This window comes from Penaeus vannamei, chromosome 23 (genome assembly GCF_042767895.1).
Source record: "Penaeus vannamei isolate JL-2024 chromosome 23, ASM4276789v1, whole genome shotgun sequence".
Classification (NCBI taxonomy): domain Eukaryota; kingdom Metazoa; phylum Arthropoda; class Malacostraca; order Decapoda; family Penaeidae; genus Penaeus; species Penaeus vannamei.
Window position 1 is genome coordinate 1,094,258 of NC_091571.1, and position 12,500 is coordinate 1,106,757.

General features: G+C 39.0%; 1 protein-coding gene across 1 annotated transcript in view; it reads right to left on the reverse strand.

The window, feature by feature from the left end:
- LOC138866030 (uncharacterized) overlaps positions 1-11,456 on the reverse strand; it is a 29,278-nt gene extending 17,822 nt beyond the window's left edge. The window contains exons 1-9 of the mRNA XM_070137565.1: positions 11,351-11,456; positions 10,709-10,856; positions 10,073-10,252; positions 9,470-9,645; positions 8,745-8,909; positions 7,970-8,117; positions 7,316-7,495; positions 6,529-6,711; positions 5,750-5,926 (exon numbers count right to left, since the gene is read on the reverse strand). Coding sequence (XP_069993666.1) covers positions 5,750-5,926; positions 6,529-6,711; positions 7,316-7,495; positions 7,970-8,117; positions 8,745-8,909; positions 9,470-9,645; positions 10,073-10,252; positions 10,709-10,856; positions 11,351-11,456 — 1,463 coding nt within the window. The remainder of the gene's footprint in view (positions 1-5,749; positions 5,927-6,528; positions 6,712-7,315; positions 7,496-7,969; positions 8,118-8,744; positions 8,910-9,469; positions 9,646-10,072; positions 10,253-10,708; positions 10,857-11,350) is intronic.
- Between the last annotated feature and the right edge of the window lie 1,044 nt (positions 11,457-12,500).

A 12,500-nucleotide genomic window follows, 5' to 3' on the forward strand; every position in this document is an offset into this window, starting at 1 on the left:
TAAAGTTGATAAAAGATAATGATGCTAATGATAACAATAAAGATAACAATAATAGAAAAATAATGATAATAATGATAATAATGATAATAACAATAATGCTAATAATAACACTGATAACGATGATGATAATGATAACTACAATTACATTGATAACAATAATGATAGAAGTAATAAGTTATGATGATGATAATAATAATAATAATAATAATAATAATAATAATAATAATAATAATAATAATAATAATAATAATAATAATAATAATAATAATAATAATGAAAATAGTAATAGTAATAAAAATGATAATAATAATAATAATGATAAAGATAATAATAATAATAGTAATAATAACAATAGTAATAATAATAATTCCAATAATGATAATAACAATGATAGCATTAACATTAATGATAATAACAATGATAATTATAATGACAATAATTATGATGACGATAACGTTAAGAGGAATGGCAACAATAATAATAATAACTATCATGATAATAACAAAGATGACAATGATAGAAGTGATAAGGATAATAACAATAATCATCACAATAATAATGATAATCACTAAAATCATATTAACGGTAATGCTGATAACAACAGTAATAGTATTACTGATACAATGGTGATGATAATGCAAACAATACATAGGATAATAGCAATAATGATAATAATTCTGAAAACAATAATACTGACGATGATAACGATGATAACGATAGTGATAATCATAATCATAATATTCGTAGCAATATCAACAACCATACAAATGATAATAATGATAATGATCATGATATTGTTAATGATAATGATAATGATAATAATGATAACAATAATAATGAGAATGATAAAAACAATGATAATGATAATTAAAACAACAATAATAATAATGATAATGATAATAGCAATGAGAATGATAAAATCAATGATAATGATAATTATAACAACAATAATAATAATGATAATGATAATGATAATAGTAATGATAATGATAAAAACAATGATAATGATAATTATAACAACAATAATAATAATGATGATAAAATAACAATGATAACAATGACAATAGCAAAAGTAAAAAACAAGGAAGAATATGAAATAGGAATAAAAATGATACTAGTCGTCAAAACAGCAATAATAACATGAATGATAATAATAATAATAATAATATAATATAATAATAATAATAATAATAATAATAATAATAATAATAATAATAATAATAATAATAATAATAATAATAATAATAATAATAATAATAATAATACAACGAAAGAAGTTGTTATCCGCTTTTACTTATCCACACACAGATATATACGTTATACCTACGTACAAGAAACACACTAACACCTACACATATATACATATCGCTACATGCACATCTATATCCGCACTTACACATACCAACAAACACTCACACTTACCCATACCTGCACACACAAGCTCAAACGAACATCTACACATACATATATCCACATGATAAACTCATATCCACACCTATACATATAAATCATTACACACGTACATATGTACACATACATTTATATCCACACTTAAACACACCGACACACGTCAATAAATACCCACATACACATTCATATCCACACAACCACAAACATACACACACATGCGCACACACATTCGTATCCACACTTACATGCATCCATACAAATATCCAGACATATCCACACACATCCACACACATGTCCAGACATATCCTCACGCATCCACACAAATATCCACACAGATATCCAGACATATCCACAGACATCCACACAAATATCCACACATACATCCACACACATCCCCACAAGTATCTACATAACTACACACATTCACAAAAATATACATCCACACAAAATCCACATATCCACACAAATTTCCACATACAGCCACATACAAGTCTACATACATCCACACAAATATCCACATGCATTCACATACATGTCTACATACATCCACATACATGTCTACATACATCCACACAAATATCCACATACATGTCTACACACATCCACACAAATATCCACATATCCACACACATATCCACACACCAACCCCCCATCTCCCCCCCCCGTTACTCTCCATTACAGATAAGATTTCATCCGGAAAGCATCTGAATAATTGATATCGTTAGCGCAACCGCCCATTTTCACCGAACAGGTCGTCCGGGACAGTAATTCGGTTGAGCGGAATTAATTCGGATGAGCGAGGGAGGCGGGAGGCCAGGCCGGATGCGGGTATTTCGGTTCTACGCGGTTCTGTTCGGTTGATTCTCGGTTCTTGGAGGAGGAGGAGGAGGAGGAAGAGAGGAGGGAGAGGAGGAGGGAGAGGAGGGGGAGGAGGGGGAGGTGCTTGGGCGATTGTTGGGGGAGGGGAGGGGGGAGGGGAAGGGGGGTTCTGTGGAGGTCTGATTGGGTGATTCGATCTATTTCTCCGTCTGTCTGTCAGTCTGTTTGTCTGTTTATATTTCTGTCTATCTATCTTTGTCTTATTTATCGATCTACAGTAACTACCTCTTTGTCTCTCTCTCTCTCTCTCTCTCTCTCTCTCTCTCTCTCTCTCTCTCTCTCTCTCTCTCTCTCTCTCTCTCTCTCTCTCTCTCTCTCTCTCTCTCTCTCGCTCTCTCTCTCTCTCTCTCTCTTCCTCTCCCTTCTCTTTCTCTTACTTTAATCCTTTGTTATAATAATGTTCATAAAAAGAATAGTGACAGCGATAATTGATAAACTTTTTTTCGATTCCACACACACACACGCACGCACATACTAATCAATTTACATAAAATAAAAGGCCATTTTCGACTCTGTGACCCATTTCATATCCCTATTGCATAAAACGTATACCTATAAGCTTAACAAATCGGAATTCCCACATCACACTAAAAAAACTTTTCGGGTTCAATCATTTTCTCTCCTTTTTCTCATAATTTCCCCCGCTCCAGTCTGTCTAAGTAATAACAATCATGATGGCATAATTCCAGCATTATTTCCATCATACTTATCAGTCTCCATCATCTCAATTTGTGTTGCGATAATTACCCTGTCTATCATGTTTAGAGAGAACATTTTGGCTTGCTAATTGATGGAATTTCCAGGTGCGTGCACTCACACACAAACAAACAAACGGACGCACGCACACGTTTACTCACAGATGTACAAACATGCTCCACACATACAAATACAAGTGTAAATAAAATCACACTCATACATACACGGATACATTCATACACACGGGATTACAGGCGAGGGAACAAACACGTATAAACACCTATACACACACGCAATCAGAAAGATAAACATGTAAACACGAATTACTGATCTACCTCTTTTTCTCTCTCTCCTTCTGTCTTTCTATCAATCTTTCTACCCACCTGCATATGTCTATAGATATATCTGTCTGTCTGTCTATCTTTTTCTCTCTTCCTCCCTTCTCTCTCTCTCTCTCTCTCTCTCTCTCTCTCTCTCTCTCTCTCTCTCTCTCTCTCTCTCTCTCTCTCTCTCTCTCTCTCTCTCTCTCTCCCTCCCTCCCTCCCTCCCTCCCTCCCTCCCTCTCCCCCACCTGCTCTCTCCCTCTCTCCCCACCTTTTCCATCTTCTTCCTATCCTTCTCCATCTCTATCTCCCTCTCGCTTTCATTCCCTTTCTCTCTATTATTCTCCCTCCCTTTCTCTTCCTCTCCCATTTTCCAACCCTAAGCTTCCCACCAAGTAGTTTTACGATGGCTGTTCCAAAACTTCTGAATGAAACTTTAAAGCTGTTGTATCTGTTCGTCTGCTCGCATTTTCATTCTTTTTATCTATTTATCTATTCATTCTCTCGCGGAAATCATCCAGTGAGGAGGTCAATGAACTTCGTATTGGTGGAAAATGGTACATGTGGAAGGTAGGGTGTGGACGTTTGGCGTTTGTTGATGTGTGTGTGTGTGAGTGTGTGTGTGTGTGTGTGTGTGTGTGTGTGTGTGTGTGTGTAAGTGTGTGCGTGTGTGTGTGTGTGTGTGTTTAGCGCTTGTTGATGTGTGTGTGTGTGTGTGTGTGTGTGTGTGTGTGTGTGTGTGTGTGTGTATGTGTGTGTGTAAGTGTGTGCGTGTGTGTGTGTGTGTGTGTGTGTGTAAGTTTAGCGTTTGTTGATGTGTGTGTGTGTGTGTGTGTCTATGTGTGTGTGTTTGCGTGTGTGTGTGGGTGTGTGTTTACGTCAGTACTTGTATGTTCTTATATATGTACATATCTTTTTCCTTCTGTATGTCTGTCTTTATCTACGTTTCCACAGATTTCTTCACCTGTCCACGTGAACCCTAATTAGCCCAAGCATTTGCAACACTTTCACACTCTTCATTTAAAGACCGACACACGTAAAAAACCTTCCCATCTCTAGATCCGACCAGAAGCTTATCAAATCGGATAAATATTTCCCCAAAATTGACGTCGAAGGAAGATGCAAATCGGGAACTCTCGGCGCGTGAATAATTGCTTGTCACGAGGGGATTCTGGCAAACAGATTCCAATCCAGCAGCGCCTTGGGACACCACGGGATTAGGGAGCGAGCGAGAGAGAGAGAGAATGTGAGAGAGAGAGGGGGGGAGGGAGCGAAAGAGAGAGAGAGAGAGAGAGAGAGAGAGAGAAAGGGGGGGAGGGAGGAGAGAGAACAGAGAGGAGAAAGGGAGAGAGAGAGAGAGAAAGAGAGAGAGAGGAACGGGGAGGGAGGGGAGCGAGAGAGAGAGAAAAAGAGAGAGAGAGAGAGAGGGGGGAGAGAGTGAGCGAGAGAGAGAGAGAGGAGAGAGAAAGAAAAAAGAGAGCGAGAGAGAGAGAGGGGCGGGGGAGGGCGAGGAAGAGAGAGAGAGAGAGAGAAAGAAAGAGGAGAGCGATCGAGAGAGAGAAAGAGAGAGAGAGCGAACAGACGAACAGATGCAACAGCTTTAAAGTTTCATTCAGGTTATAAACAGGTTTTGAGTCGATTTGTTCCTTATCAAACTATCTCGTGTGATGTGTTTACTTTGAAAGGGAATAATGGTGTTTATCTTTCTCCAAATAATGGTTAGATATACGTAGGCCTCTTGTCTCTAATTGTCTTTCGTTATTTTCTTCAATTATCCCTCTCCTTCTCTTTCCTTGTCATCTCTTCCTCTCAGCGGACAGATCAGTGGTTGTGCCAACATTTACCCGAACTTTCTGTCGGTTAATTTGTCTTCCCCCCTCTCTCTCTTTCTCTTTTCTCTCTCTCCCTTTCTTTCTTTCTCTCTCTTTCACTGTTTGTTTTCTTTCTCTCTCTCTCTCTCTCTCTCTCTCTCTCTCTCTCTCTCTCTCTCTCTCTCTCTCTCTCTCTCTCTCTCTCTCTCTCTCTCTCTCTCTCTCTCTCTCTCTCTCTCTCTCTCTCTCTCTCTCTCTCTCTCTCTCTCTCTCTCTCTCTCTCTCTCTCTCTTTCTCTCTCTCTCTCTCTCTCTCTCTCTCTCTCTCTCTCTCTCTCTCTCTCTCTCTCTCTCTCTCTCTCTCTCTCTCTCTCTCTCTCTCTCTCTCTCTCTCTCTCTCTCTCTCTCTCTCTCTCTCTCTCTCTCTTTCTCTCTCTCTCTCTCTCTCTCTCTCTCTCTCTCTCTCTCTCTCTCTCTCTCTCTCTCTCTCTCTCTCTCTCTCTCTCTCTCTCTCTTTCTGTTTAAAAAATAAAACCCACAGATATCCGTAAACAAGCGCTTATTTTCTTCTTCTTCTTCTTCTTCCTCAATTCTTTCCTCCATCTCCTTTCTTTTCTTCTTTCTTACATACCCAACGCCCGTCGCCACTGACTTGTGGGCGTCTTCTCGAGTCTCTGACCCTTCGCTGGCCCAGACGGACGCCGCCCATCCGCCCATCTCTTCGGGGAAGTGGGCGCCCATCGCCTCCCTCATGTCTCCCTCGGTGGCCAGAACCCCTGTGTCCTTGTCCTTGTTCTTGTTCTTGGCTCTTTTGTTTGTTTGTGTTTGCGTGTTCTTGTTTATTTGTTTGTTTTCGTTTTTCTTGTTTGTTTGTTTTTGTTTCTTTCTGTTTGTTTCTTTGTCTGTTTTTGCTTGTTTGTCTTTGTGTTTTTGTTCTGTTTGTTTTCGTCTGTTTCTGGCTCATCTGGTCTTTTTTCTCCTTTTGTTTATCAGTTTTTCTCTTCTCCTTTCTTCCTGTCTGTGTAGTCTTTCTAGTCTTTTTCTCTCTGTCTCTTATTTTCTCTTCTCTTTTTATCTCCTTTTATTTCCCTGTTCTCTTTTGCCTTCATCTCTCTTCTTTTTTTCACTTTTTTCTTCTCTGTCTCTTTTTTTCTCTTCTCTGTCTCTCTTTTTCTCTCTTCTGTCTCTCTTTTTTTTCTTCTCTGTCTCTCTTTTTTCTCTTCTCTGTCTCTCTTTTTTCTTCTCTGTCTCTCTTTTTTCATCTTCTGTCTCTCTTTTTCATCTTCTGTCTCTCTTTTTTCTCTTCTCTGTCTCTCTTTTTCTCTTCTCTGTCTCTCTTTTTGTTTTTCTTCTTCTTCTTCTCCCTCAATTCTTTCCTCCATCTTCTTTCTTTCCTTCTTTCTTAAATACCCAACGCCCGTCGCCACTGACTTGTGGGCGTCTTCTCGAGTCTCTGACCCTTCGCTGGGCCAGGCGGAGGCCGCCCATCCGCCCATCTCTTCGGGGAAGTGGGCGCCCTGTCGCTCTCCTTGGGGCGTCTCCTCGGTGGCTGTGAACCCTGCTGTGTCCTTGTCCTTGTTCTTGTTCTTGGCTCTTTTGTTTGTTTGTGTTTGCGTGTTCTTGTTTATTTGTTTGTTTTCGTTTTTTTCTTGTTTGTTTGTTTTTGTTTTTCTGTTTGTTTTTGTCTGTTTTTTTGCTTGTTTGTCTTTGTGTTTTTGTTCTGTTTGTTTTCGTCTGTTTTTGGCTCATCTGGTCTTTTCTCCTTTTGTTTATCAGTTTTTCCTTCTCCTTTTCTTCCTGTCTGTGTAGTCTTTCTAGTCTTTTTCTCTCTGTCTCTATTTTCTCTTTCTTTTATCTCCTTTTATTTCCCTGTTCTCTTTTGCCTTCATCTCTCTTTTTTCACTTTTTTCGCTTTCTCTGTCTCTCTTTTTCTCTTTCTCTGTCTCTCTTTTTCTCTTCTCTGTCTCTCTTTTTTTTCTTCTCTGTCTCTTTTTTTTTCTCTTCTCTGTCTCTCTTTTTTTCTTCTCTGTCTCTCTTTTTTCATCTTCTCTGTCTCTCTTTTTTCATCTTCTGTCTCTCTTTTTTCTCTTCTCTGTCTCTCTTTTTTCTCTTCTCTGTCTCTCTTTTTTGTTTTTCTTCTTCTTCTTCTCCCTCAATTCTTTCCTCCATCTTCTTTCTTTCCTTCTTTCTTAAATACCCAACGCCCGTCGCCACTGACTTGTGGGCGTCTTCTCGAGTCTCTGACCCTTCGCTGGCCCAGACGGACGCCGCCCATCCGCCCATCTCTTCGGGGAAGTGGGCGCCCATCGCTCTCCCTTGGGGCGTCTCCTCGGTGGCCAGAACCCCGCTGTGTCCTTGTCCTTGTTCTTGTTCTTGGCTCTTTTGTTGGTTTGTCTTTGGGTGTTCTTGTTTATTTTTGTTTGTTTTCGTTTTTGATTTTTGTTTGTTTTTGTTTGTTTTTGTTTGTTTTTGTTTTTTTGTTTCTTTTTGTATTTTTTGTTGTTTGTCTTTGTGTTTTTGTTCTGTTTGTTTTCGTATGTTTTTTTTTTGCTCATTTGGTCTTTTCTCCTTTTTGTTTATCTGTTTTTCCTTCTCCTTTTCTTCCTGTTTGTGTAGTCTTTCTAGTTTTTCTCTCTCTTTCTCTATTTTCTCTTTCTCTTTTTATCTTTTTTTATTTCCCTGTTCTCTTTTGCCTTCATCTTTCTTTCTTTTTTTTCTCTTCTCTGTCTCTCTTTTTTTTCTCTTCTCTGTCTCTCTTTTTTGTTTTTCTTCTTCTTCTTCTTCCTCAATTCTTTCCTCCATCTTCTTTCTTTTCTTCTTTCTTAAATACCCACCGCCCGTCGCCACTGACTCGTGGGCGTCTTCTCGAGTCTCTGACCCTTCGCTGGCCCAGACGGACGCCGCCCATCCGCCCATCTCTTCGGGGAAGTGGGCGCCCATCGCTCTCCCTTGGGGCGTCTCCTCGGTGGCCAGAACCCCGCTGTGTCCTTGTCCTTGTTCTTGTTCTTGGCTCTTTTGTTTGTTTGTGTTTGCGTGTTCTTGTTTATTTGTTTGTTTTCGTTTTTTCTTGTTTGTTTGTTTTTGTTTTTCTGTTTGTTTTTGTCTGTTTTTTGCTTGTTTGTCTTTGTGTTTTTCTTCTGTTTGTTTTCGTCTGTTTTTGGCTCATCTGGTCTTTTCTCCTTTTGTTTATCAGTTTTTCCTTCTCCTTTTCTTCCTGTCTGTGTAGTCTTTCTAGTCTTTTTCTCTCTGTCTCTATTTTCTCTTTCTCTTTTTATCTCCTTTTATTTCCCTGTTCTCTTTTGCCTTCATCTCTCTTCTTTTTTTCACTTTTTTCTCTTCTCTGTCTCTCTTTTTTTCTCTTCTCTGTCTCTCTTTTTTCTCTTCTCTGTCTCTCTTTTTTTTCTTCTCTGTCTCTCTTTTTTTCTCTTCTCTGTCTCTCTTTTTCTCTTCTCTGTCTCCCTTTTTTCATCTTCTCTGTCTCTCTTTTTTCATCTTCTGTCTCTCTTTTTTCTCTTCTCTGTCTCTCTTTTTTCTCTTCTCTGTCTCTCTTTTTTGTTTTTCTTCTTCTTCTTCTCCCTCAATTCTTTCCTCCATCTTCTTTCTTTTCTTCTTTCTTAAATACCCACCGCCCGTCGCCACTGACTCGTGGGCGTCTTCTCGAGTCTCTGACCCTTCGCTGGCCCAGACGGACGCCGCCCATCCGCCCATCTCTTCGGGGAAGTGGGCGCCCATCGCTCTCCCTTGGGGCGTCTCCTCGGTGGCCAGAACCCCGCTGTGTCCTTGTCCTTGTCCTTGTTCTTGGCTCTTTTGTTGGTTTGTGCTTGTGTGTTCTTGTTTATTTTTGTTTGTTTTCGTTTGTTTGTTTTTTGTTTTTGTTTATTTTTGTTTTTTTTCTGTTTGTTTTCGTTTTGTTTTTTGCTTTTGTGTTTTTGTTTTTGTTCTGTTTGTTTTCGTTTGTTTTTTTCTCATTTCGTCTTTTCTCCTTTCGTTTATCAGTTTTTCCTTCTCCTTTTCTTCCTGTTTGTGTAGTCTTTTTAGTCTTTCTCTCTCTGTCTCTATTTTCTCTTTCTCTTTTTATCTCTTTTTATTTCCTGTTCTCTTTTGCGTGCATCTCTGTTCTTTTTTTCTCTTCTCTGTCTCTTTTTTTCTCTTCTGTGTCTCTCTTTTTTTCTCTTCTCTGTCTCTTTTTTTCTCTTCTCTGTCTCTCTTTTTTCTCTTCTCTGTCTCTCTTTTATTTTCTCTCTCTCTCTCTCTCTCTCTCTCTCTCTCTCTCTCACCCGCTTATTTTCTTCTTCTTCTTCCTTAATTCTTTCCTCCATCTTCTTTCTTTTCTTCTTTCTTAAACACCCACCGCCCGTCGCCACTGACTTGTGGGCGTCTTCTCGAGTCTCTGACCCTTCGCTGGCCCAGACGGACGCCGCCCATCCGCCCATCTCTTCGGGGAAGTGGGCGCCCATCGCTCTCCCTTGGGGCGTCTCCTCGGTGGCCAGAACCCCGCTGTGTCCTTGTCCTTGTTCTTGTTCTTGGCTCTTTTGTTGGTTTGTCTTTGGGTGTTCTTGTTTATTTTTGTTTGTTTTCGTTTTTGATTTTTGTTTGTTTTTGTTTTTCTGTTTGTTTTTGTATTTTTTGTTGTTTGTCTTTGTGTTTTTGTTCTGTTTGTTTTCGTCTGTTTTTGGCTCATCTGGTCTTTTCTCCTTTTGTTTATCAGTTTTTCCTTCTCCTTTTCTTCCTGTCTGTGTAGTCTTTGTAGTCTTTTTCTCTCTGTCTCTATTTTCTCTTTCTCTTTTTATCTCCTTTTATTTCGCTGTTCTCTTTTGCCTTCATCTCTCTTCTTTTTTTTCTCTTCTCTGTCTCTCTCTTTTTTCTCTTCTCTGTCTCTCTTTTTTGTTTTTCTTCTTCTTCTTCTTCCTCAATTCTTTCCTCCATCTCCTTTCTTTTCTTCTTTCTTACATACCCAACGCCCGTCGCCACTGACTTGTGGGCGTCTTCTCGAGTCTCTGACCCTTCGCTGGCCCAGACGGACGCCGCCCATCCGCCCATCTCTTCGGGGAAGTGGGCGCCCATCGCTCTCCCTTGGGGCGTCTCCTCGGTGGCCAGAACCCCGCTGTGTCCTTGTCCTTGTTCTTGTTCTTGGCTCTTTTGTTGGTTTGTCTTTGGGTGTTCTTGTTTATATTTGTTTGTTTTCGTTTTTTCTTGTTTGTTTGTTTTTGTTTTTCTGTTTGTTTTTGTCTGTTTTTTGCTTGTTTGTCTTTGTGTTTTTCTTCTGTTTGTTTTCGTCTGTTTTTGGCTCATCTGGTCTTTTCTCCTTTTGTTTATCAGTTTTTCCTTCTCCTTTTCTTCCTGTCTGTGTAGTCTTTCTAGTCTTTTTCTCTCTGTCTCTATTTTCTCTTTCTCTTTTTATCTCCTTTTATTTCCCCGTTCTCTTTTACCTTCATCTCTCTTCTTCTTTTTTCTTCTCTGTCTCTCTTCTCTTTTTTTTCTCTTCTCTGTCTCTCTTTTTTGTTTTTCTTCTTCTTCTTCTTCCTCAATTCTTTCCTCCATCTTCTTTCTTTCCTTCTTTCTTAAATACCCACCGCCCGTCGCCACTGACTCGTGGGCGTCTTCTCGAGTCTCTGACCCTTCGCTGGCCCAGACGGACGCCGCCCATCCGCCCATCTCTTCGGGGAAGTGGGCGCCCATCGCTCTCCCTTGGGGCGTCTCCTCGGTGGCCAGAACCCCGCTTTGCCCTTGTCCTTGTCCTTGTCCTTGGCTCTTTTGTTGGTTTGTCTTTGGGTGTTCTTGTTTGTTTTTGTTTGTTTTTTGTTTGTTTTTTGGTTTTGTTTTTTTTCTGTTTGTTTTTGTTTGTTTTTCGTTTTTTTATTTGTTTGTTTTTGTTTTTGTTTTTTTCTGTTTTTTTCGTTTTTTGTTTTGTTTGTCTGTGTTTTTGTTGTTTGTTTTTGTCTGTTTTTTGCTCATTTCGTCTTTTCTCCTTTTGTTTATCTGTTTTTCCTTCTCCTTTTCTTCCTGTCTGTGTAGTCTTTCTAGTCTTTCTCTCTCTGTCTCTATTTTCTCTTTCTCTTTTTATCTCTTTTTATTTCCCTGTTCTCTTTAGCCTTCATCTCTCTTCTTTTTTTTCTCTTCTCTGTCTCTCTCTTTTTTCTCTTCTCTGTCTCTCTTTTTTGTTTTTCTTCTTTTTCTTCTCCCTCAATTCTTTCCTCCGTCTTCTTTCTTTCCTTCTTTCTTAAACACCCACCGCCCGTCGCCACTGACTTGTGGGCGTCTTCACGAGTCTCTGACCCTTCGCTGGCCCAGACGGACGCCGCCCATCCGCCCATCTCTTCGGGGAAGTGGGCGCCCATCGCTCTCCCTTGGGGCGTCTCCTCGGTGGCCAGAACCCCGCTGTGTCCTTGTCCTTGTTCTTGTTCTTGGCTCTTTTGTTTGTTTGTCTTTGGGTGTTCTTGTTTATTTTTGTTTGTTTTCGTTTGTTTGTTTGTTTGTTTTTGTTTGTTTTCGTTTTTTATTTGTATGTTTGTTTTTGTTTTTGTTTTTTCTGTTTGTTTTCGTTTGTTTTTTTCTCATTTGGTCTTTTCTCCTTTTGCTTATCTGTTTTTCCTACTCTTTATCTTCCTATCTGTGCAGTCATCTCTCTTTATGCGTCCATTTCTCTCTGTTTTTGTTTTCTCATTCTCTTTCTATCTCTTTTTATTTTCCCGTTCTCTTTTGCCTTCATCTCTCTTCTTCTTGCTTTCTTCTCTGTCTCTCTTTCTTTATCTTTGTCATCTATCTATCTAACCACCTCTCTGTCTAATCTCAACCCTCTCTATCTATCTATCTATCCATTTCTCCATTTGTTTTTGGAGGAAATTAAATATCAAATTATTCAGTAAACTTATAATCGATGAGTGACAGATAGCTCCATTATGCATTATTTAATTACTTAATTATTTACTTATTTAATTACTTTAATCATAATTATTCATTGGTAATAATAGACAAGATGAGCTAAATCCTTTAGTATATTATCATATAATCAATGATTGGAGTAATTGATTTTTGATTGGTATATTTTTCACATTTATATAAATATTTGGAAAATATTGGTCAAATTTACTTCCATGGTAGAGTTGTGAAAAAGGAAGTAGGAAGGTAGAGGAAAATAAAGGTGAGGAAGCAAGGAAGAAGGGAAGAGGAACGGAGAGATAGATGAAGTAGAGGAAAGGAAAAGAGGATGAAGCAAGGGAGATATTAAGAGAAGGAAAGAAAATGGAATTAGTAGGAAGATGAGAGGAAGAAAAAAGAAAGAAAATAGATAAAAGAAAACAGAAATGAAGGAAATATAAACAAGGAAGCGAAAAATAAGTGAGAGGGAAAAGGATGAGAAAGGATAACAGTGATAAAAAAGA